The 26432-nt window shown below is 37.8% G+C and overlaps 1 protein-coding gene across 3 annotated transcripts in view; it reads right to left on the bottom strand.

The window, feature by feature from the left end:
• Positions 1 to 3395: 3395 nt before the first annotated feature.
• NSMAF (neutral sphingomyelinase activation associated factor) overlaps positions 3396 to 26432 on the bottom strand; it is a 39047-nt gene continuing 16010 nt past the window's right edge. Inside the window, exons 8-31 of one of the 3 annotated variants that reach the window (XM_054631760.2) lie at positions 26187 to 26234; positions 26009 to 26061; positions 25370 to 25499; positions 23506 to 23577; positions 22580 to 22688; positions 20353 to 20529; positions 19308 to 19387; positions 17831 to 17921; positions 17679 to 17742; positions 17506 to 17557; positions 16426 to 16546; positions 16023 to 16154; positions 14233 to 14275; positions 13631 to 13794; positions 12195 to 12303; positions 10783 to 10841; positions 10267 to 10334; positions 8601 to 8668; positions 8243 to 8366; positions 7421 to 7504; positions 6250 to 6400; positions 5760 to 5862; positions 4693 to 4802; positions 3396 to 3747 (exon numbers count right to left, since the gene is read on the bottom strand). In XM_054631760.2, the coding sequence (XP_054487735.2) occupies positions 3653 to 3747; positions 4693 to 4802; positions 5760 to 5862; positions 6250 to 6400; positions 7421 to 7504; positions 8243 to 8366; positions 8601 to 8668; positions 10267 to 10334; positions 10783 to 10841; positions 12195 to 12303; positions 13631 to 13794; positions 14233 to 14275; positions 16023 to 16154; positions 16426 to 16546; positions 17506 to 17557; positions 17679 to 17742; positions 17831 to 17921; positions 19308 to 19387; positions 20353 to 20529; positions 22580 to 22688; positions 23506 to 23577; positions 25370 to 25499; positions 26009 to 26061; positions 26187 to 26234 (2307 nt within the window). In that variant the 3' untranslated portion in view covers positions 3396 to 3652. Of the gene's footprint in view, positions 3748 to 4692; positions 4803 to 5759; positions 5863 to 6249; positions 6401 to 7420; positions 7505 to 8242; positions 8367 to 8600; positions 8669 to 10266; positions 10335 to 10782; positions 10842 to 12190; positions 12304 to 13630; positions 13795 to 14232; positions 14276 to 16022; positions 16155 to 16425; positions 16547 to 17505; positions 17558 to 17678; positions 17743 to 17830; positions 17922 to 19307; positions 19388 to 20352; positions 20530 to 22579; positions 22689 to 23505; positions 23578 to 25369; positions 25500 to 26008; positions 26062 to 26186; positions 26235 to 26432 lie in introns of those variants that run through there. The other 2 variants (XM_077185835.1, XM_077185838.1) reach the window with 2 other exon arrangements.

The raw sequence follows: 26432 nt of genomic DNA on the forward strand, positions 1-26432 counted from the left end.
GTAATGTAGTAGGAGTTCAGTTTAATTTTCTTGTAGGAGAAAGTGTGGGGCTGTGTTAGAGGCCTGTGTCCAAAGCAGGGCTGATAACACTGCAGGGTGTTTCCTGAGTTGTATGTGCACTGAGTTGTATGTGTTATCAGCCAGATTGCTGGAACTACTGGGGCAATCCAGTGGAAAAAACAGTGGTAGACTGTCAGTCTTTTGTCAAGGCTTTTCCTGCTCCTCAGTCTGTCCCCTGTTCCCAGAGGGAGAGAGGGAGCACAGCTGAGGCCACTGATCCAAACTGACCAAAGGAAAATTCAACACCACTATGCTCAGCAATAATTAGGGGGGAATCTTTCCAAGGCAGTTGTTGGTCTGGGCATCAGTCTGCTGTGGGAATAGGGGTATGATTACCTTTGCATCACTTCTTTTTTCTTCCCCACTTTCTATTCCCTTTGCTTAGTTCTCCTATCCATTGCAGTCCATAAATTCTTGTAGCTTTTGCACTTTTGAGTCTCTTGCCCCTCTTGCTGTGGCATGGGGTGAGCGAGAAGCTGATCATTGGGTTCAGCCCACCACAACAGGTCAGGAGCTTGTTCAACTGAGACTTGAAGTTTAATGATTGCCTTTTTACTATTTTTCCCCCTCTGCTCTGTTCCAGGTTACAGCTATGAAATCTAGGTTTACTGAACTTCAGTTTCCCTCATAGTTGGCAGCAGCATGAAGTCAAAGCAAAGAACTTGAGTTCAGTAGAGGTATTATTTTGTAAAGATATATTTAGGGAATCACTTTAGCTATTCCTTCAGAATTTACTTGGATCAAGAATTGGTCTGGGGGTGGTGGTGGCATCCCAATTCTTTCTTTCTTTGTCCATTTAAGGGACATATGCAAAAGATTTTAAGAGATCACACCAAAAAGAAAAGCAAACATTTCAGAGCTTGGCAGTCTGCAATAAACAAAGTCTCATCTACCACTTCCTCATTAACATGCGTAGCTAATTGTAGCTTTTCCTGGGTTGGGAGACCTGCTCTTCCAGGAAGGACTGAAGTTCAGCAGTGAAGAAGTGTCTTGGTATGTAGCTTGCTGTTTCTCAAATGAATTTCTCTGTTATGGTAACCCAGAGAAAACCATTACAGCACTTCAGGCTGGAGAGGTGATCAAATTCATCCTGCAAGCCAATTTAATGGGACTGTTTGGTTACTAAATGATGGTCTCTGGAACCACTGTGGCAAGCCTACACTGGCAGTAATTGGTGGCTTCATGTAGCATTGGTATAATTCAGCCTCATGGGCCTAGCCCTGTGCCTGCAGTTATCTCTAAGGGCTTTGCCAAGCTCCTTTGCTTAGCTGTGAAATCCCTGGAGCCCAGACACTGATCTCTGCTTCTAACCAGTTTTAACTTAGGAGCAGATGAGTCAGCAAGGGCTGATTATAGATGTAATTGGGTTTTAAAACTCTGTTTACAGCTTAACAAGTGGCATTTGGTTACTTAAATCTTGTGACTCCCTAATAAACAAATCATGCTAAAACTAATACTGAAAAAAAAAAGAGTAAACCAAGACAACAATATGTTGGGGGAATGTAAGATGACAATACTTATATTTTTTGTTATCAGCCAGATTGCTGGAACTACTGGGGCAATCCACTGGAAAAAACAGTGGTAGACTGTCAGTACAAGAACTTCCAGCTATAGCAGATAGCAACCAGAAGTAAAAGGATAATCAAGAAGTTCATTTTTTAAGGCAGAAATTAGCTAGCACTGAAGAGTAACTTATGATTAAATGCATATACATAAATTCAGAGAAACTGGAAGGAAGTATCCAGTCAACAGGGCTAACTTGATTTTTCCCCTTTAAAAAGCTATGGTTGCTTTAGGCAATGGAGCAGGGTGAGGGCTCTTGTTTTGTGAGCATGCTTTACAGCACAAAGTAACCTCAGCTGCACTCAACAGCTATGCATACCATGCATCCATATATAATCAAAAGAGTATAATCTCTCAGTGAGTTTGACCCTGAAGCTTCTGCTTCTTTCTCAGTTCTGAGTTATTTTCACCTGGTTTACCTCAGCAGGAGGCCCCCTAGTGACAAAGGACAATCCTGAATTCACCCAAGCCATTTCCAGGCAAGTGTACAAAAATCATGTTTGCATACACACAGATATGTTTGGGGGATAAATAAATTTAAAGATGAAGAAACAGGGCAGACACCAGACATTCTCCTGCAAGATTAAGACTGGTACAGCAGGCATGCATGGTATGGCTTAGCCTTTCACCATGTATGGCTTCACCACACACACTCATTGAATACATAAAAATAGTTATCTGCTAAGCCAAGAGAGAGTGAAATAAATACCACTTTGGTGTAATAGCCTTACTTTACTGAAAAATAAGCTCTCACTCTGGCATAGTAGAATAGAAGACTGGGGGAATGAGAGAACAGCACCTAACCACAAGCTGATTGTTTCACAATACCAAGAAACAGCTGTGTCTTGGATAGGCATTGGGTGTCAAACCCAAGGCAGGGTATCTGACTGAACACAGTTCAGTAGAACTTCCCCTGGACATAGTGCCATGACACCTCAACAGCAGCAGAGAAATAAATAGATCCTCAGTCATACTCAGGCAGCATTACAAATGCAAATGCTTATTGCTATAAATAAACCATTAAATACTTCATTTAAATAATTTAAATATTTCAAGTCTTTCACTTCAGAACAGCTCCTCCCAGGAAAAGATACCCTGAAGTCCTACAGAGAAAGTAATCCTTGCGCAACACTGCTTTTGTTCCTGGGTTAAGACAGCTGAGGGATTGGATAAACCCAGGAACTGTAGCTCTGTAGCTGTTTAAATGCCATACTGAAATTCCATCCCAAAGGAGATTTGAGTTAAAGAAGGTTGGGAACACTAAACAAAACATGAAAATGCTGACGATTACTAAAAGAAAAGGATAGTAATAAAAATGAGGAAAAGAAGGAGTGATAGTCTTTTATGCTCCAACTTCAGGCACAGGATTAGGGGAATATTTATCTCAACACATGTATGTGTATCTGGTCTGTTAGAAGATCAATTTTATGCTTGTCTTCTTTTCAGACCAATACATTAGTGCTGGTTTTGAGTAAGAAAAAGCAAGAGAGAATTTGTTCTTACTGTGCTGTATGCCTTTGCAAATAGCCACAGCTAAGGACTGTCAGGAGCCCAGACTGGGGACAGCTGCTGCAGTGTTCAAAGCAGGATTTACAATCACATGCATCTCCACTAAGAAGAAATGTTGACTGCACATGACAGAGAGCATAAAGCTCCACACACCCTAAAAGGCTTAAATTAAGAATGCAAATGCTTCTTCTTTCAAAGCAGTTCCAACAGCAAGCTATGATACATTCCATGTAAATCCAACAATGACTGCAAGTTATGAGCTCTTTAATTACAGAAAAATAAGTCTTTTATTTCATATCATTTTACACAAGCAATTTCAATATGATAGTCCATGAAAAACAAATGCATACTCTATGGAAGTTAAGAGCTCTCAGTGAAGTCAACATAACATAGAAAGTTGTGGTTGAACAAAGCTTCCTATCTGGTTGAACTTCAGCAGCCATCATTGCACAGATTTAAGTTCCTTTAAAAGGTTTGGTTTAAAATTAGAGTTCATTTAAATGACTGGAGGGAAAGGCACTTAATATTGCAGTTTCCAGAACATGATTTGTTTGTCTTCCCCTCCTGTAATAACACTGTTGCACTGTTCATTCATCCACATGGACATTACAGCACCTGGGAAACAAAATCACAAACAAGTAAATCCAAATGCAAGTAAGTGTGGTACTTGAGATGACAGAACAGATCTTTCTTTGAGAGAGTTTATCATAGTCTGAGCATTGGATTACACTGACACCATATATGCTAAGAGGAATTTTAGTCAGGTCCTAGGTAGCTGCTCTTATTCATAGTAAGGATCTCATGCTCCATTGCCTCAGCTGACTTTTGGTACTAGAGGGACATCATTGCTATGTAGAATGCAGATGGCAACTATGGAAAGCATTAATGGAGAATGAGCTTTTTCACTGACATTTGGAATTTTCATGGTAAAAGTGTATTCACATCTTGTAGCATATGCTTCAGAAGCCCACTTCTGAAAAATCCCCAACTACAGAATGATCTTTCCACAGGTCAAGTTCCAGTGTAAAACTTAGAGTAGGGAAGTTTGAAACAACTGTTCTTAGTTAAATAGCCTTAAAAACTTGACTTAGTAAAACTTACGTAGTTTTTCCCCACACATCCTGGTTGCTGATATACTGAGACTATATAGATACATTTAATCTGCCTATAAATCCCCATCCAAAACAAGTTTACTAGAGAACTTTACCTAATGTTGTTAGACTCAGCCTGGACAGACTGTGGCAAAGAATACAGTACAGTCTATACTATATTTCAGGGCCAAGAGGTAGAAAAATGTTGACTTTTGCAATGTTGTGGTAATTAGAAAAATTGAAAGTAATTTCCCTTTGGCCAGTATTCTACAAAGGAATATTCCTCCATTCTTACTTGATTTCCTAGGAGGCTTACATGGACCTACTTCTAATTCTGGTGTTTCAGGTAAAGCTGACATCAGGAACAGCAAGCTGGGTGAGCAGATGACTCTCAAACTTTTCAGTACTAGAAGAGCTGGAAAATAGGAATCTCACATTCAGTTTGAGAATAGGAATAGTTCAGGCATACCTGTATGTCCTTTGATTCTTTCAGTAACTTTTCCTCCAAGAAGGTCCCAAACCAGTAATTCACCAGATTGAGATCCTGATAAGATGGTATTTCCATCCCATTTGAAGCACCTGCAAGTAAATCTGAAATTAGTTCATGTCAGGCTTTTGCATGATGACAGCCAGACATTTCCAAACTAGGTCAAAAAAGAACTGGAAATAAATTATGAAACCAAAGGAAACTACTTTTTAACACAGTCTTTCTGGAAAGATTATTCCCAACTTATTTTAAAGATCCATGGCCCAGACTTGGTTCTGTGACTGCCCTAGACCCAGCCAGGCCTTCCCCTGGCAGAGTGTGAAACAATCCCGTAACAGAAGAGGGCCCAGTCAGCTATGCACGTGTGTGATATCCCAGTGCTCTCATGAGCCACCACTTTCACTTCTGCCACTTCATATTCCTGAAACCATCACTTAAAATGCAAAGACGACTTTCAGGTAAATAACTAGTGAAAATATATGTGAACATGCATATATAATTATGTATACCCACTAAAAAAATGAAGTGTATTCCATGTATACCTGCTATATTTTTACTCCAGTAACTGAGTAAGCATTCCATCTGTTTATCTGATAAACCATAAATAACTGTATACTTTTCAGTTGGTGGAAAAAGGTGATTGGTCTTTGATTTTAAAAGCCAGTCTTTTTTTAAGACTATCAAAAAAAGAAAACATTGAAACAAAACCTCCACAACAAACCCAAAAAAATCAGTATTAGTGACAGAGATTATTTAAATAAGAAAACTCAACTTGTTAAGACATTTCAGTAGCTCAGCTGCTGGAAGAGCTGGTTAGCTACAGCTGTCATCATCTTTAAGAGACATGACAGTTGTTGAAAAGTTGTTTACTCAGAGAGCTGTTTGATTTTGCCCCAGTTTGGAAAGCTTGATCATAATGCTAGAATGTCAGTCTTTTCACTCTAAAAAGTGATTCAATAAAACAAAGTTCCCAGTAGTCTGGCCCTTCCCACTCTGCTGTCACCAACCATCTCCACCCAGCTCCATAACCTGCATATTCTCAGCATTACCTCTGTGGCTCTTCAGTGGTCACAGAAGATACAAGCATTCCAGTTTGTACATCTATTACTTTAAAACAACAGTCCTCCCCTGTGCTCAGTAGATGTCTGCTGTCTGTACAAAAGAAGGAAGCAAATAAAAGAAACAACAAGAAAAATCATGTTCAGACATTCAGTTCCAGTTGTCAAAGCACTCTGCGATCAGCATGTTGGATGTGACATTACCTGACCTATGTATCTATAAATAATTTACTGGAAATTAAGTCTCTAAGCAAGCAAAGATAAACAAGATTGGTTTAGAGTCTAGATCGCTGGTCTACAGCCTAGCATGGCCTTGTGTACAATTAAATTCTTTACAGAGGAGATGTGTGACAATCCAAAACATCTCACCATCCCCCTTAAAGCAGTAATTCCAATAAGAAAGATATATTATATGGTATTAAGAATAAGATTCCCTCTGAAACTCCCAACAGTGCACATTAAAAACTGAAATCCAACGTACCAGGACTAAAAGCAGCATGAAATACAGTCCCAGAATGATGTGGCAACTGGTGCAACACTGTTGCTGTAGTAACATCCCAAACACTAATGGTACCCTCTTTGGTTCCAGATGCCAGGATGGTATTTGCAGCATTAAGATCCATTGTATTTACCTAGGAAGTTAAACATCCCATGACTCCTCCTCTTCTTTCATGTGAGCCATCTTGAGACAGGTTTTAAACATACACAAAACAAGCCCATTATCCCTAAGAGGACATTTTATTTATGAAAAGCTTGGAATTTAATTCTCAACATCCTTTATTAGGTACAAGTATGAAAAATCCAAACTATAAGAGGAAAAAATAGGTCACTTTAAAGACCTTTTAAAAAGCTTTTGCTTTGCAGAATCAGAAATGCTAAGTGACATTTCAGATTGCTTTTAGTACCAATACTCTCCATCTAACTGCTAGACTCTACCCTTAAGGGTAAAATTTTTAACTTTTAAAAAACTTCCTACCCATCAGCTGCTTCCAGTTCTCTTGGGTACAGTTCTTAAATGTTATCAGAACCATTTCAGTATTTGCCAACGTTGTGATCTATTAAAAAACTAACTCTTAGGAAGGTTTAGAACATAGTAATTTTAAATATCTTCACAGACTGATGTTAGAGGCCATAAACAAAAGTATGCAGTTACACATTTCTGATGCATTGCACACAATGTGTTTGTATATTTACAGTGAAATTCACTAAGATATTTACCATGACAGCATGGTAAACGATTCAGGATTTCTTTTTCATTTGCTTGCCTTACATTAAGAGGAAACTGTAACAATCAAAACACTTGAAAAAAGATTAATCTGTTTTTAAAAGCAAAGAGGCAAACATAACCACCCAATCCTTCCTGCCCCCCATAGGAATTCTGTGCATTCAAGCTGAGCAAGACAAGTTAAGAAACCTCTGTTTACACTGGTGCTTCAGTCCCAAGAAATGGACCTTTCAACCCAGGAAGCCCGGGAACACCGGTGCAGAACCATCAGACAGTGAAAACACCAAAACAAAACAAGAAGGCCCTACACACATTTCCCAAAATACACCCCTCAGCCCCTAACCCAATCTTTGTGCTTTACCACTAGATCATGATTTAGATCATCAATTAATTTTCTTGTTCTCAGACACTGCATCAACATACTTACACTGACATCATGTTCTAAGTGTGCAAGCAGTTCAAAGTGGTGTTTTTTATTGCTCAAGGTCTCTCCAGGAACACAGTGCCACACCTACAACACAGATAGTTAAGTTTGTTCAAGGAAGCAGTAATATAACCCCAGATGAGTTCCTTCAGTGCTGAACTCTCACATTACAAGGGGGGGCTGCTTGTGTTCACTGTGGGCCTCGCCTACGTGGCAGAGTACAGCAATGGCACCTGAACTCCTTCACCCTAAGCACAGCCACATGGTGAACACAAGTCTGCTCTCTCCACATGGCCTACAGAGCCTACCTAAGAGTGGGTATATCACTGCACTAAATGTGTACTTACCAAAACAATCATACACACCAGGCTTCAGGAAAGTTTTTCCTGTCTCTAGCTTCCAAATTATCTTTCCACCTAACTGTAGGCATGCTCTTTAGATTAGCAAGTTTCTGCTTCTCTTAGCTGAAGAATGTAAACTACAAAATTATTAAAAACATTTTAGAAATCTATTCCACCCAAGAAACAGAATTGCCAAAGTCACAAAACATTCCAGTTTCTCCAACAAATACAATTTGTCTTCAGAATCCTCATTTTTTACAGTAGGTTTTAATGAATGAAATTTCCTGAAAACAACACTTTAGCTTTGAAACAGTTGAGCTAAAGCTAAATGAAGAATAAGCTCTGGAAATAAACTTACTGTGATACTAGCCAGGTTATTCCTCTAGTACAACAGGTACAAACATCTCAAAGCATTTGGCAGGCTGAATATTACAAAGTGCTGGCTATAAATAGTCATGCAACTCTAACAGTCCCATCTACAAACCTTCACAGTGGAATCCCAAGATGCAGAAAATAAGCGCCCATCACGCCAACAGATCTTGCTGACTGCATCATCATGGCCCAATAGGACATCTTGCTGTCTTCCAAATGCAATTGAATAAAAATATCTAACAGAGAAAGGTTATAAAAGCATTACATTTTGTAAAACTTAAGGGTTTTTCTTTTAAATAAAGTAACTTTGTTTCTGTGGTTTCTAACAGAAATCTAGTGGGAAAAGCCAGAAATGCAGACACTGTGTTTTTAAAATGTGATGGTTTTCTGTATCATTATCTAAAACCATAAACATAGCAACCAAGGCGCTCCATGAAATTCAGTAAGGTCAACAGGAAGTAAATACACACATATGATTGTCCCATGAAGAACTTATGACAGTGGTATCTCCTGGTAAGATTAAACAAGATGATAAAGCCTGCAAGAAAGAAAAAAAATATTCAATTTCTTACCCCAAATCCAGTTCAAGTACATTAACATGCTTTTGGAGAACAAGAAGCATTTTAATCTTCTATAAAAATAACATGCAGATGTTATATGAACACTGATCAAGAAAAACCTTAGAGGCTGGACACTGAACATCAAGAATACTTAATCTCTATTAAATAAAGGTAGCAAAAACATTCAGAAATACATGCAGAACTGATAAAACTTTTCAAATAAACTGGTATTTCAAGTACATGGTATGTAATTCCTCACTCAGAAGTAAGTGGGTCAGCTCTTCATCTTGTAAGCTGCTCTAAATTCTAGACACAAATAGCTAACAGAAACTAAAAATGCAGATTCTTCTGATGTTTGTTCTCCATCACAGGTACTTATCAGCTCAGGTCTTTCAAAGAAGAAATACAACTGTCTGATTCCTACTACTCTCAACAAGAAACATTATTTACAGGTACCTGCTCAGTTACATTACTGTCACTAGGAATGGCAAGGAAAAAACCAACAATCAGCCCAGTGCTTCTACCTGCTGTCATTACTGGTCATGTTTTAGGTCTGTTTGAAAAACAATAAGCTGCTGGACTGTAACACCACTCCTTTTAGCATTGCTTGAAGTGTTTAGGTCAGCACTAAAACTACAGGGGAAAAGAATAAGAGTATACAAAGCCTCCTCATGAAAAACAGACTTTTGGCTTAGGAGTCAAAGAGCTCCCTTTTCACAGTGCCAAGAGGCAATGTTCCCAAATTTCCCTTTGCTGAAGATTAGGAATTGATGTATCTAGATTCACCTGCTCATGTGCCCCAAGGCAGACCATAGGGTCTTGATCCTGCAACTTACTTGGGGACCAGTCAGAGCATGTTATGGCTTCTGTCTGGGCAACACATTTGCCATTCTTGTTCCCCCTAGAGATGGTGATAGAGAGAAAACCGATGTATCTTGGTGTCTTGCACCAATAAAAGACTGAATATGGCAACGGGAGTGTATTTTTATAACCCAGGTCTGGCCTCAGTGCTCAAGCACAGAAAATCAAATTCAGAATCCCTTTCCCAGCTCTTTAAGGAGCAGGGGGAAAGTGTTGTTCACAAGTTGCTGAGATCATTGCTCATGGAAGAAGGATGGCTCATTTTCACCCAGCATATTCCACTCCCTGTGCTTGGTTTTTCTCTGCTGGCTGACTCATAGGCTTCAAACACTTGGGTGCAGTAAGGCAATGCTGGTGTGAGCATGTGGTGGAATTTAAACTTTGAAATTCTGGTCCCAATGGCAGTTCAAGGTTGCTCAGGAAGATATCCCTGCTCATGCCAGACTGTCTACCACAAGCTCTTCCCTGGATAGCAGGGCAACTCAGAACAGAGACAGTGTAACCATTTAATGCTTCTTCCCCATATTTGCAGAATGTGCTCTGTCTCTCTGGTGGCCTGAGAGAGTCTCAATTCACTCTGCTAAATTATTCACACACAATACAACTGAGTAGGCAGGGGAAAGAAAAGATGCATTGATGGATGCTAAGAGCCATCTAACTGAGCAGCTTTCAGAAGATTCCCAATCATCTCATTCTTATTTTGACAGCAGCTTACCATGTTTGAAAAGGACACACTTCTCTGGATGGTTTTCGAGTCTCTGGAAAACATCTTCAAAGTTGAATCTGGGGATAAGGGACAAAATAGAAAATAAAAAGACTATTTTATATTCTAGAAGCTAATAATTTTGCTCCTGCTTGAATATCTTAGTATGAAAAGCAGACACAGGTTTCTCATAGTCTCTGAGAAACTCTTTATAAGGCTTTGACTTGGGCCTGGAACTACCCAGTTTTGTACCAGTTACAGATGGACTACCACATGCTCATCAAACTCTAAGAGAACTCTGGTATGTAAATGGACAAACTTCCATTATTATTATCACTGAAATTATCTCCCTAGCCTAGATAATATTGAAATGCTTGACTCAAAATCATCTAAAACTGAGCAAATTCATATAGTTAAGCTATTCAATTACATCAGATATATATTTCAGTTTCATGCCATTTTGTTAAAAAAACAATATTAACCTGCATTTACCCTGCAGGTTGTGGTAAATACCTGTGCAATACTTACCCTGGGATGTAGTGAAAACAGAAGACCCATTGCAAGTGACTGCTATTCCAGTAATTGCCCTGTTTAATACAAGTAAGCTTGTGGGTGACTTCATAGATTTTGAAACTGAACCACCATACTGTAAATAGACTACAGCTGAAATCTGTTATTTGAGCTCTGTAAGAGCTAAGACATTCAAGGAGATTAAAAACACTACAGTGGTGTGTTATCTGCCTAGAGACAAAAATATACCTTGACATAAAATGTGAAACACCAGGACAGGATCCCTATAGTGTTCTGTAAGAACTCCATCTTCATCAGAAGGGACTTGCCCGTGTGAGAAGATAAATGGTTTCACATTTAGTTTTTCCAATTCTGGATTAGCTACAAATAATCAGGAAGCTGCCTACAAGCAGATACTGAAAACCTCAAGTGTCAGGAATTGGAACTTGCACATTTTTTTCTCTTTTAATTTGACACTGGCAAAGTCACTATAGGAAGAAATTTAGACAAAGCTTATGTCAGGGAATTAGGGAGCACAGAGCATACTGCACAGCCAAAGTTCTGTTACACAGCTCTGCGTCTCATTATTTCTCAGCAGTCTTCAGGAAAAAAAAGTAATAAAAATAATCTGAAGCTGAAATTTGAGTCTCTTTTCAGGATCAAGATTTTTTTAATGCTAACAATCTGGTAACAGATTTCTCACTACAAATATTACCTTGTTTTAGGGACAGGATAATGTTTTCCTAGATTCGATTACAAGTCAACAAGAAAGTAGCTGGATTCAAGGTAGTAAGAAATCCTCCTAACCAGCCCAGTCACTAGGACAAGAGATGGGTGCAAAGGAAAACCTGCTCTTTAACACATAGCTGACGTTGTTCATTATTATGTATTTTCAAAGTTCACCTGAAAAGAGCCCCTAATGACCCTTGAATCCCTAGGAATCCACCAGAACAGCAGTTTGGTACCCAGATAAACTAAAAACCTATAGCTGGAAACTTGGCAAACTGCTCATGCAGCAACAGCTTGAGGTGTATAGTGGAACAACTTAAGTGTTTAACCTTTCAAATCTGATGGGATGAAGTTGTGTGCTCCTGACATTATAAAAAAAAATAAATTGGAGTCTTTATCTGGCTGCTGTTATCAGTTTTAGAGAAGAGTAATCAATATCTGCTTCAGGTACTAAAATGATAATGAACTTATATAGATCTAGAGCTAAGGAAAAACAATAGCAAAAATCAAGCTGACAAATACCTTCTCTGGATTCATAACCCATCATATACTCAAGTTCATCTTGCATAATCAAATCACTAAGTCATCTCCAAAAGAAAAGTATTTACCTTAAACCCTAACCCATCATTCAGATTGACACACAGATTCCCCCCCCCCCCCAATTCAGTGGAAGAATTTTGACTGGAAAGAATAGTACCTACTCTTTGTGAATTTTACACTGCGTATCTAATTTTAGTTTGGCAATATTGTTCCAGGCAAGTGTTATACTTTCTTCTGTCAAATCTTCAAATGATTCTTCATTTGGAGAAACTGCAATAAAATGCCACAATAAAGTTCCATCACAAATAGAAAATAAAAGACATATTTCAAATACCTAGGTAGCTGACATAAATATAAAATTACAGAAATCATGCAGAGCTTCAGGAGTAAGATTGTTAGACTAATCCAAAGGAAATGGAAAACAAACAAACAAAAAATGGAAACCTAAAAACTCTGCAGCAATGTTTTGATGTCCTTTGAAATGTCAAGGCCTTTCCAGATGGAAAAAGCTAGAGAAGCCATTTGCTGCTACAATGAAGTATATGCTTTTATTATTCTATTGCATTATGTTAAGAGCATCACAACTTCATTTCACTGTTGCAAAAGTTAAGGGATTAAAGATGCAACGAAATTGAGATAATTAGATGTCAATTATAAAATGGTCAAACTCAAGAGAAAACATTGATGAATGAAATAATGACTTAGGCAGCAAATCTATTTAATACATGACCATTACTATCACCACATACAACTCTCAAAGCTTCTCTTGCCATTGGATGCTACAGGTTGCCATGCTAAGTAGCACTCATTGTCACTCCTTTGCTTCAAAGTGAAGGCCATCAAATGGTAAGTGAATTGAAGACAATCAAATGAGAAAGATCTTTCCAAGTGATACCTGGGCTGAATCTTCAGCCCAATTTATAGTTAAATCACTATATAATTTATGAAGACAATAGCATCTTAGGTTTGGAGAAGTGGTTTAAGTCCTGCCTTGAATGGCAACTGTAATGCCTGTGAGGGCATTGCAATCCTTTTTTAGAAGAAAGTTACGCAATCAACTCCGTCCCTACAGTATAGGGGGAACATATGGGGAAAAATATGTCCTTTCAGATTTTCATTCAAGTCATGGAAAAGGAGAAAAAATTCAGATGCTTAATTTAAGTTCTTAAGGTTTACTTTGATCAAGCTAATTAACTAATTACCCTCCTAAGACATTCCTGTTAAAAAACCAAACAGATCTTTGCATCATTTAGAATGCCTGCAGATATGGCCATTGAAACTGCAGTCACATCAGCTTGAATTTAAAGTGCCAGGAAAGGCCAGGGATGATCGCCCTCCCACAGCTTCAGAAGCAGAGGTGCAACAGTTCCAGAGGAGACCACTGGAACAGAAGGCAAAATACAGGGCAACAGCTGTATATTGAAATTTGAAACTGGTCTGGTTTTGTTTTTCTTTTAAGATTTAGTTCATGGATTTATCTTGAGTTGGCTTACAGGGAAAGTAGCCAAGAGAGTTGTATAATGAGATCCTGGGGGAGAAAGAAACTACTCAAAATTACAAATCCTTCACATTGTTAGTTTATCTATTAAACATTTACCTGGAGACTCAGCTATGGAAGTGCTGTGACTAGATGTTCGAGACAAGCTTTTCAGTTTCTGAATTTTCCTTTGAGGATGAGGGGTTGTAAACAACTGTTTTGGCGTCTGTCCAAACTCCAGGATTTGTGTCAGCAGAGCTACTTTTTCATTGGGGTCCATAATACTTTACAAAGCAAGATATATAATTAAGCCATGGAGGCAAGTACTTTTTTCCCCTCCCCTTCCCCAAAAGCATGGAACTGTGTGTGCAGTTACTACAGCACTACAGGCCATCACATATTCTTACAGAACTGACTTACTGAAGATTTACAATCACAACAGCTTCATAACTTTGTTTATGTAAAATAACAATATTCTCAATGACTGAAAAAGTGAAGCACTTCCAGAAAAGTCAGACTGAAGAAATGCTTAAGAAACAGTCTTTCAAATGCAAGCTAAAACTGAGAATATGGCGCTGGTTCTCTGCATATTTGGGAGTATAAAATGGAAGAGCAACACCATTCATGTACAGAGCCCTTTTACAGCTGGCAGAGAACCTGGAGAGATACTGAGAAACTTAGTTAACTGCTTTAACAAAAACATTCAGATTCTTGTTAATTACCTGTTTAAATCCACTCCTCCTTCATAAGTTAATGGGTGAAACACTGGAAAAAAAAGTTTATTTGTACAATGTAGATATACAAGGCTCATTTTGTTTGTCTTCCTACAAACAGAGCTGCATTTTTACTCACAAATAAGTTATTTCAGCAGGCATTAGTTTGAGGTCTTACATTTTAATCCTGTTTTTTTACCTGAAAAAACTTAGGACTTCCAAGAGATTTTCAGAAAGTTTCAGAAAGAATTAGTACTTTCATAGAGGAAGGATTGCTTACTCAAGCTTCATTAAATACCTACCCCCAGTAAATAAATATATAAACAGATAAATAAGAAAGCAAGCACAGTTACATAACTGGATCTTTGGTTAATTTTCAGACAGGGAACAGAAAGTAATAAAGAATGATCAGAAAGATCAGTGTATTCACTTTTCCAGGTGAATTGCCGTGACGCAAATGACTTTGAGGCCTCTGCTTAAGAATATTTACTTTGACCGAAGTTCATTCATACCCAGATCCCTTCTGACTCTCTTATCTACTTAAAAGTCTGCAATTCATTATGCTAATAAAAATCCATACTGCATCAGAAGCAGCACATTATGCATAAAAAGTGCTCTCATTAGTGGTCTCTTTTGAGAGGTAAAAATATAGATGCCATAATTTATATGCTGATTTACTGTATTTAAAGTCTGTGGTACATTGTAATTGACACTTATCCTCACAGTATGACTGAATGCCAAACCCTACAGCTCTAAAATATAGCCAATCATATGTTAAGGACATGTAGAGAAAGTATATTGGAAAGAAATTAACAGCAGGAAAACAACCCAATCCGCCCCCAACCAAACAGCAAAAAAACCCCAAAACCAAACAAACCCCAGCAAAACAATCCTTGCTATCTCAACTATCTTTCCCTGGAATTAGAAACTATCTTTCCCTGGAATTAGTGCCAAGTATCAAAATGTTGCTTATTCCTACTCTCACCACTGTTGTAGGAAGGTGTTCTTTCTAAACTTATTACATCTTTAAATGCAAACTATCTCAACATTTTCTGTTGCTAGAAGTCCTTCAAAATGATCAGGGCTTTTGGAATAAACACCCTAAAAATCTGATCTGCTACTCTTGTTTTAAAGAGGGCACTTTCTTATTGGGTAGTAACATACACAGCTAAAATACCAGACTGATGAATAAGTTAATCATTGGTAATACTATTAGGTGTAAATAAACACATTTACACAGCAGTAACATAACATCCCCCTTTGTAAGGGCCCATAGTGGCTAGATACATGTTCAGAGTAAGGTTGCAAACAGTCTCACATGCAGTTATGTGTATGTGTACAAGGACGAACTAACACACACTTTTTCCTTCATTCTTGCCCCAAAGACCTGGAGCCCATCAGCCCATTCTTTCCCTTGCCAATTCTCTCAGGAGGAGGGGGACATTGTATTGAAATTCTCCCACTGAAATTACAGTGGAGGAAGGCTAAATACATGTTTATCTGGAGACCCTGCAGGCTTCTATTTTTAATTGGGAAACACTAATTCCATAATATATTGCCACACCATGATGTGCAAGCAATTCCCAGCAATGCTACAGAATCATCTTGTCCACCCTCTGAAGCACATCTTCAAAGATGCAAATCACCATGAAGGCAATACTGCCAGATAAGAATCAAGCATTCAAAGCACTGTTATGAACACTCAAAACAAAATAAGCATTACAGATATGTTGTGATTTACCATTCCTGCCTAATTGAAGCATCCCCTATTTTTGCTAGTTCTATAAATGTGTATTTACCATTGTGAGCTGCAACTGCTTCACTTCCTTTCTGCTTGTAGCCAAATATGATGTCAATCCATTCATGAAGATGTTCTGATACATATGGACTTTCTAAAGCCTCCTGGCACTTCTGAAGAAAGTCATCAGGACCTGACGAGATAAAGGTTAATTAAAGGAGAAAATATCCCTTTCAGTATTGGCATCCATCTCTCTTCCTCCTCATTCTTAAAAAGCCAACAAAACAAAACACCCCACACTAAATGTCAATTTTCTTATAAAAAATTAAAAGCACCTATTAATTATGTTGTGCTTTATAGAAAGAGTTCACTTAGAAGAAACCAGAATGAACATTTTTGAGGAAGAACAATGATTCCAGCAATCTTGAATTAGTTAATAATATAAGAAGTTTGACTATTATTACCTGATGCCCAGGGTGGAAGCTCTACATCTTCAACCATCTTGCCACCTTGCCTTTTTCCCAAGTCCAACTTCAAACTATTTACTAGAAAACTAGAATCATTTTCATAAAATTCTGGAATCAACTGGAATTTTAAAAAACAAACAAAAAAAACTGACTAAGTTTTGATATTAGTTTAGCTTTCATCACTTAAACATATCATTCAGTGGAAAGAAAGTTATTAAAGTTCATATGTCAAGCCCTAAGGCTGGGCAGGCTTTCCAGGTTTTACCTACAAGACAGTTCTCTGAGCCAAACTGCTAAATTCAGAGTGGCACACATTTTAACAAGTAATGTGTGACATATGAATCCATAATATCTATGAGTATCTTCAGAACTCTTATTGCATAGCTACGTTCTCATTTTTAAGACATCAAGTAAGAGTCAAGACTAAAATCTAGAATAAAACTAAAATTATGACAAATTTCAGAGGTTAAATCAATTACTTAAATATCACCATATCTAACCATTAACTCTAGATTATTTTTTTAAAAGCATCACTGTATTAATGTTTCTTTGATAAAGGAGTTTAACAGTATTTACTATGTGACAGTTTATTCTTCTCAACACATTCTACAAGTTAGGGTTTCTCAGGGCTCAAAACCCCAAGATACTACTTCTACAATTTCTTCCACAGTTTCTTCATTCTTTGGATGAAGCATTGCAATATAGCCAATCCTTACAACATTCCAGCAGACAATATATAAAATTGTCTTTTCAGCCTTAATCTACGCTCTGGTAATTCCCATGTATTTCCATTAACATTCACATTCATACTTCTGTTGAACTAAAAGCCAGAAATCAGGCACAGATGAGCAAACATGGAGTTGAGATGGGATTAATATACAGTTAATAAAAGACTCATAAAATGCAGTCAACCAGCCTCACAAAAAAACCGAAAAACCAAACCCATACAACTGAAAAGCAGAAACAACAATGAAAAACAACCTAACACACTCCAAGCAAACACTCTCAAATCAACAGTACATGAGAAAGCTAAGCACAGATGAGAACACTTGAATAATTTTCCAGCCATTTATTTACCTCTTTGAAATCTGTTGCACCATCCAAACAGTTTTTCCAGGTTTCTGCAATGCTAGATAAGACAGATCAATCACACATTTGTTAAAAAAAAATAAAATTTAAGGCTTTGCACTCCCCATTGATGCATATTTGAAAACAAAACCAGCCTAGTTATAGACAAAATGTAAACAAACCTGTTGAACATTCTGTCAGCATGATCAAACTTTCCATTCTGCAGACAGAGCATGTATTCTGGAGCTAAGGAGAAGGAAAAACAGCATCAGCTTGCTCCAAACCTTGTCTGCTTTGGAGGTGTCTGCTCAGAGAGCATATAAAGGTGCCTTACCAACTCTAACGAGATAAAACAAAACATAACCCGGAGAAGAATAATGGCTTCCATACATGAACTTGGGCTCTGGCATTTCCTGGTAACGTTTCTGCAGCATAGAAAGAAGAAAGAAACGTCTGTTTCAAATCAGCACTGCTGCTTTGCCTCAATTCTGAATACACATATACACTGTTTCTTTTTAAAGGCACAGATTAGGACCACCCACCCTCAATTTTTCTTCCAATGATAAAATAAACATTTAAGTTCTAATATCCATGCAGCTTTAATCAGAGCAGTAAATCAATATGGCAAAATAGTTGTCATAACTGATCATCCAGAACTATAGTGTTTTTTTCCTCTCTCACTTTAGCACATAACTGCAGTGACTAAAATTCAAAGAAGTGCAAACAAAGAAGTGCTTCCTTTTTGTCTTTCACATTAAGGTTCATGAGAGTATGGAAGAACATAGTGACTTCCATCAACCTGGGAGATTCCTTCCTGTCTGAAGCTCCTATGCATTACTCTAAAATGTAACATAATACAAACAGAATGACTTTTACTGCAGTAAGCATGAAGCTAATAACAGTTTGAGAGAAGTCAGATCTTAGAAAGGAGACTTTATTTACTGTTACTGTATTTACTGTATTACTGTATTGTGTAAACACAATATTGTTCATATTCTCTTGCCTTCCACAATCTTAGGAAGCTATATGATTTTGAAATATTTTTATCTTTTTTTTATAAATATAATGGAGTTATTCTGGCAGTATTTTTTTCTAATGTTCCATAAATTATTTTGCAATAATTAACTTTCCATAGAAGACAATAATTTTACACAAATAATTAAAAGCCAAATAACTGAGGACTTCTAAGTCTCTAAGTATGTGTTTGACAGCTTATGAAAGGAAAGCCTGCCTACCTTGAGAAATAGAAAAACTATTATAAGTATATAGAATTTTCAAGTTAGTGCTCTGACCTCCATGGATCCAAATTTCCTCCCTTTAAAGTTCTCTCCCTCAAATTCAGCATTTTTCTTAAATGGAAATACTTAAGATTTCTACCACTTTTTCTTATTTCTTTCAAACATGTGTTTTACATTACGTACTTAAATCCATCGGTTTTGAAGTTTCATAAATTCATGTATGTTTATAGCATCTCAATGCCACCATATATACATTAACTGGATTTTGGGATTTTATTTTAAAAGTAAGGCAAAACTTTCAAAAGTATATACGTATGAAAAGGTAGTAAGAGAGAGGAAATGGATTCAAATAATTTTAAATTAGTACTGACAAAACCAGTTCTGATTAAATTAAGCTGGAAAATAAATGTGGAATGATTATAGGTATGTTTGCTTCTGATAAAGTTTATAGGTAACTTTTGATAGAATAACTCCTAAGACATAATTCCCAAAGCTTGCTGGACAAAGCTCCTTTTATTGCCAATATGTACAAGGCACAAAATGTTCAGCATATGAATACCAAGATATACATACCACAAGTCTATCCAGCCTTTCCTTATTCAGGGCACCAATTGGTTTACTAAGGTCACGAAATGTTTCAGGCTTTGTCAGATCTTAAAAAAAAAAAAACAAACGAAATGCTTGGTTATAGACTCCAAGCATTCTACTAGACTTTAACGTACTCTAATCAATATTTAAAAACAAACCAAAAACCCCCCAGCCTATCCAAGCAGCAACAAAGCAAACAAAAGCCAACCCAGAACCCCTCCAGTAGTTTTTTCCCTCCCTACTAACTGCAATCCCATAAAGTCTTACTGTAAATAGCTACTCATCTTCCTTCCAAGTATGTATAATCTCAAACCTCTTGCTGAAGAACTAATAGTTAATCTATGGGGCAGTTATTACAAGTAGTATCATCTAATCAAGGTACTGCTACCAAAGGCACAAAAGCAGCTGGTACCATCTTCTTCTACTCACTAACCACTCTGTCAGGCTACAGTTAAGTCCCACCATACAATCGGATTGAAGTGTTTGAGCAGGTGCTGATGAATACCACAAGATTCCCCTATTCTGGTTCTTGCAGAGGGACACAATCTTCAAAAGGACAAAATCCCAACACAAACTGCACTAAGACCCTTAATCAAAGAGCCTATTCAGGCACAAGCCTTGTCAGCCTCTTACATTCAATCTGCAATGCTAAGAATCATAAAAGAACACCTGGATTCTACACATCTCAGTGCATCTAACTTGTTAAAAAACAAAAAAGTAATTTTACTGCTTCTTTTCTATTTATAAGAATCACAGTGTCTTTGAATGCTCAGGACTGCTGATCTGCAAAGCAAGCAAGCAGATGTTTGGTACATACTCTGTATCTGAGGAGTGCAATACTTAACAGAAAAAGGTGAGGTATTTTGTCCCCTAAGCTAAAGGGGAAGGGTAAGGCCACAAGAAAACACCCAAGACCACTAATGCCAGGCTCATTTTGATGTAACATGAAGTCTATGCAGTGTAAATGCCCCCCCCTCCAACAGTTCAGGTTGGTCATGAGGCACTAACAAGCTTTTTCATATACACATACCTAACACTGAACTAGAGTAGTCTGCTATGATCCAAGGAAATACAGGATACTGGGAGAGATCGTTGCAGCTTCTATCAGCCAGATTGTTGAGATGGAGAAGATACTGGTAATTTGATATATGTCCTCGCTGCCACTGCAACACATAACTTTCAGCTGTGTGCTCTGCAATATGATTTTCTGAAATAAAATAAAACAAAACATTAAGAGTTGGGAGGTTTGGAGTTTAGCCCCCAAGTTATACTGCCATTAACATGATGCAAGATACTGTAAAACAATTAAGGGCACAGTTTCTTAAAAGAACAAGTCAGAATTAACTGGCAACTTCGTGTTGCCATAGCTACCATACTCCACGCATTTTTTAATATCTCTGCACAGGGGTCTCAATTGCATTTGGCCAAAAAAAAAAGTCATAAAGAAGGAGTGCTAAAACCAAACACAGTAAGAATGGATGAATATTTACATAGGAATGGAAAAATATTTGCAGACCATGAACATCTCTCAGCAAGCTGGTAACCTTTAGGATTTCAAATTTCTAGAAGCAGTTCTGCTTGAGTCAAGAAAAAAGTGAAATATATTTTCCTACTGTAACCAAGGACACCCACTATCAGTAACTTGTGGAAAGAGGTCATGTATGTACATGAACAGGATTTAATTTCACATCCACTGAAACAGAGTAGAGGAAAAGAAAATTGGCCCAAACTCAAAAAACTAAGAATTATGCACCTGGAGTTCTCTTTGAAGTATAGGAAGGAGCTCAGTACATTCAAACTGCACTACCCTGCTTATTAGCTGTAATGTCAAGGTATGCTGCTGGAAAACTGGGTTATTTATTTACTTTTAAACTTTCTTCCATTGATTCTGTATACAGCACCTGGGCAAGTGCCTGAAATAGAACTGAAGGACTGCATCCATGGCATGATGGAAAGAAAGAAACTTGGATTAGATTATGGCAAGCCTCTATTTTAGCCTCTATTTCAGCATAGGATGGAAAGACATTTTCCCATCTTTCCTTCACTGGAAAGACATAGTCCAATCTTTCCTTCACTTTAGGACTTTAAATTCTAGTAAAGTAGAAAACATTAGCACATTCAAAGAGAGGCTCTTCTGCTGCCAGAGAGATACCGAGGTGCTAAAAACACTTCTAGGGAAAGGGCTCACCATTTTTTATTTCTAAGCTCCAACATCACCAGCATTTTCATCTACATCTTGAAATTTCACCTTAGAAAATTATCCAGAAAAAGTCTGAAGCAGGGTAACAGCATGCAGGTATTTTAACAACAGAGAAAATGATATCAGAATCTATTTCCTTTCCAAAGAAAAATAGAAAATACTAAAACAGTTCTAAAATAAAGTTATCATTCCTTTGTGGCCTTTCCATTTTTCTTTGTGAAGCAGGAGGGAAATGTAAACTAATATTTAGGTGAATTCATTGAAACAGAACCAGAGTCCTGGTACAATAATAAAATAGCACAAAATTTACGTAAACATTTTCAATATTGGCAGTAAATATATATTTCAATGTTTCAAATTACAGAGAAACTCAGCCTTTTTCTCCCTTTTTTTTCCAGGACACACATGTTTTAGTAAGTTTCTGTTTACAATCTGCAAAAAAATAATCATCACTTTCTAGGAATTAATGTATACAAGATTTAATAGAAATGAGAACTCAACTGTTTCAGAACTGTAATTTTCATCAACCACTCCTAAGACTGAGAAAATTTCAGGTACTTTTGTGTAGACTGGAAATCCACCAGGAAGTTTCTCAATAAGGTCTTAACTGAGTCCTAGGGGGATCCACACACAAGCTAGTCTATATTTTTTCAGCAAAACACAATTTAGCTGAGTGGATCTTATTTATCCCTTACTTTGAAGATAGTGTTTTGTGGGTTTGTTTGTTTCATTTGTTTGATTTTTGGTTTGGTTTTTTTTTTTTTGAAGGGGGAAAAGGGGGCTGTTAAATGACAGTGTATATCAAGTTGCAAATTAAAAAAATTAGTTTTGCCTCAATAATGCCTCCTCAGCTTTCACACTCAGCTCTTCAAACACAACCAAAGTGGTGCCATTTCACAACATTCATTCTGATCTTTGCTCACTTCTATTAAAAATTGTTACAGCCTATATATCTGTATATTTTTCTCATTCTTCCCACACACCAATAGAGCAAAATCCAGGCAAATTTCCCTTCCCAAGGTACTACACACTACATTAATAAATAAATACTCCAAACCTATATATTTTGCAATAAGGCGATAGACCTCATCTCGATCCTGACAGCTGTAGAATTTCAAGTAGATGTCAGAACATAGATCATTTTCTGTGCAAAATACTTCAAGTCCCTGAAATGTTAAAGGGGGGAGAAACAAATGAGAGCAATTATTAACAAGCTGTAGTACTTGTAGTTTTTAACAGAATGTTCTATTTACTAATAAGCCTTATGACTCTATACTGGGTAGCAATTTTGCCCACAAAATCTAACATACTAAATTTTCTATTTCCAGTCACGAGAACATTCAGTTTACACTGAGCCAGTAGGTTGTCTCTGTCTGGATTGATTAAGCCTAGTAATAGACATTTAATTCTTTGCATTATTCCATTCACTTAGGCAAAAAAAAAATGTATATTTGGTTTAAATGTGTTTTGAGACAAAAAAATTCTACAAGATTGAAATTTCAGTGCTACCACTGAAAGCACACAACTGAGGCTTCACTGCAGAGCTCTTGACATTCCTCAGTCATGTACAGCAGGAATCATCACTCCACATTAGTCTCAATATGAAGCAGTGACAAAACTTACTCCATGAATCAATCCAGAGAAAATACACCAAGAGAGAGAAATTCATTCTGTCCCGTGATAGGTGCTTGAGATAAGTGGAATTAATTGCTCCCTAACAGTACTCCCTTCTCCTATGCTGACGGCTTATGAAAGAAGTTTTTCATCCTTGTCAGAATTCATTCTGTTTTCATCTTTTTGACAGCACAGGAAAAGGAAACACTTAAAAAAACCGGAAAGGATCATTGAGTACTGTTCACTATTTAATACAGAGATTTTAAGAACACATGGCTTTTACCTAATGATGCAGACTGCTACAGCTGGTCTGTTTAAGAAACCATATATACAGCAAGACAATAAAATAAAATAAATCCTTGAGCTTACCAGTGGCATCAGCCCATGTCTTCTTTTATAGATGCGACGCACATTTTGCAGTGTAATTTGTACAACTGGTTTCTGTGGAGGGGGAAGAAAAGATGGAGACATTCTAGTAGGTTTATGTTCTTCTACCTAACCCTCCTCAGAAAATCTGAAGTTTTTCTTGACTACAGATATTAGCAATATGAAAATAATACCCATCCATGTTATTGTAGCAGTGGAATAGTGATGCTAAGCAGTTATGTTAGAAAGAGGAAGCTTGTCTTTGCTGTTGTTTTTTGCCTGAGCAGCAGAGCAGTTTAGGAATAGGTAAGCAGCAGCGCATTATCCCGGGTCAGTCCCCAGTAGCAGTGCTCATGCACCAGAGAAGCAGAACAGGACGAACTCTATCCAAGGGAAGCCACTGGGCTGCCGGGCAAACCGTGCCAAGGGTGCCACCTGGCGGGTGGAACCAGAATGGCACCGTTATCCCCCTGAAACTCCTCTCTTTTGCTTGGACTTCCAGCACAGCCGAATCACAGAGTAATTCAGGTAGGAAGGGACCTTTAAAGGCTGCCTAGTCCAATCCCACTGCATTGAGCAGGGACATCTTTAACTAGACCAGGTTACTCTGAGTGTGGTCCCACCTGACCTTGAATATTTCCAGGGATGGGGCATCCACAACCTCTCTGGACAACCTGTGCCAGTGTTTTACCACCCCCATTGTAAAAACCTTTTTTTTCCTCTACCTAGTTTAAATATGGCCTGTTCTAGTTTAAAACTATTAACCTTGGCCTATAGCAAAAGGCCCTGCTATGAAGTCTGTCCCCCAAATTCCTACTCCTTTGTCAAACATGTTTTCTCCAATCCCCTTTTCCCTTCTCTGTACTAGCTCCAAACATTCCTTCCTCTTGTCACAGACATGATCTTTCTAATTCAGTGTTCCTTTCAGAGCACTCAGAGCTTTCCCTTTATTTTCCCTGTGTCTGAGTCCCCAGACTCCACTGAATCTTCTGCTTGTCTTTTCCTTGTCCTTAGGGCACTCAAATCAGGCAGATTGCTTTCTTTCCCCACAGGGTACCATCAGATGAGAGCACTAGAGGAATGCTCCAGCCCTCAGCCCTGGGGAGGGAACTGGCAGTTCAGCATTGGGATTAGAGGATGGATCTAGCTTGGTACATCACCCCTGGCCAGACAGTGCTTCACCAGCCTGCAGGACCAGTCATAGACAGCTGGAGCAGCAGCAGGGCTGCTGATGTAATCTCACATGTTGACAAGCAAATTGGAAAAAAAAAATTAAAAATCTGAAAATTAAAGTTTTCTGGTGATTGTGCTACTGCCATGTCCACACTAAAGGTATTTCACAATATCATAGCTAAGTCAGTGGCCTGCTGAGACAATCACTTCTGTTTCTATGACAAAGTTCCAAAGCAATAATCCATGTGCAACACACACTCAGTTTTCCTCCAGAGAAAGAAATGGTCAGTTTAATAGAAAACCTAGCTAAGAGCTCCCAAAGTAAACTACATATATATAAAGCTCTCACTAAGTTGGAATGGTATCAGACTAAGATTGAGAAATTTATCTTAAATGAAATGTAACAAATAGTGATCTTCAAATATTAATAGAGAATGAGCAAAGGACATTTTGTGCTTTGTCAGTAGGAGGTAAACTTTAAGCAAGTTAGCACAGAATGAAGCCTCACAGAGAGAGATACACTGAATGCAGCAGAGATCAAAGGAAAACCAATGGCCTTCTAAAAATAATTGAAAATAGTTGCCTTGGAGATGCGCTCTATGTGCATTTAGAGAAAAAGTACAGAGAATTAAAACTGTCTGCTAGCAGGGCAGCGTGCTCACATTGTAAGCAAGACCATCTATGAGGCACTTACAGGATATCCATTAAGAGGCTGGAAGTACAAGTTAGCATCACTAACGCACACATGCCCTGGATTAGTCACCAGTGGCGTCACCATTTCTGCTTTGCATTCCATATGCAGCGTTTCAGAAATGCTTTGAAATCTACAAGTGAAGAAAAGGAGTAAGTTTACCTCCAGTTCTTACTTTGGTAGAGGCACCCTTAAATTACTTAGAAAGGTTTCAGTCAGTTTATAGCCTTGGGACATCAGAATGGGGACTTCACTAAGCCTATTTTACATAGGAATAAAGTTCTTTTTTGGGACCACCACTTTTACAGACACTCCAGAAAGGAACACTGCTACATTCTGCTCCAGTCTCAGGGCAGTAAGTCAGTCGTCTTCTCTAGAACTGTAGTTTTATTTGGCATAAACTGATGCCCAATTGCAACAAATTCACAGAGAAATGAACATTTCTGAGACAAAGTAACACATTCATCTTCTCAACACAGAATTTCCTGCTCTACATTCCAGGAGCTTCAAAATACTAAGAAGCTAACTCTCTGAATTAGAGAACTTACACTAACTCAACCAGCCATCTAACTATCAGTGCAGTAGACTAATCAAACAACAAGATGAAAATTATTTCCCAGTAGAAAGTGATTAGAAAAGTACCTGTATTTATCAAATGAAGTTCTAGCCAAGCGTGATTGTAATATAGCAGTTATCTAATGTGGAAGGAAAGAAAAGTTAATATGGTATCTGATTCAAATGCAATGAGAAGTTAATTATTAAACAGTGATATCACAATTTCATTATTAAGCGGGGATATTAGAAATAATCAGATACTCACCATGGCAGCTTGATCTCCCATCTTATCTAGACAAGAAGCCCTGTAAAGCTAAACAATGAGCTTTAAGTGAAATTGCACAGAGATGTCCCACACAGCTCAGAAGTCAACAAAACAGGAGGGGCTTTAGCATTCTTGGTGATGGCATACTAAAAGATCTATCACAATTTCTTTTTAAAATAGGAAATATTTATTCACTTCTACTGCCATGTTACTACTTTGCTTAGCACCACCCTGCATACTGAGAGC

Source organism: Agelaius phoeniceus, chromosome 1, assembly GCF_051311805.1.
Source record: "Agelaius phoeniceus isolate bAgePho1 chromosome 1, bAgePho1.hap1, whole genome shotgun sequence".
NCBI lineage: Eukaryota > Metazoa > Chordata > Aves > Passeriformes > Icteridae > Agelaius > Agelaius phoeniceus.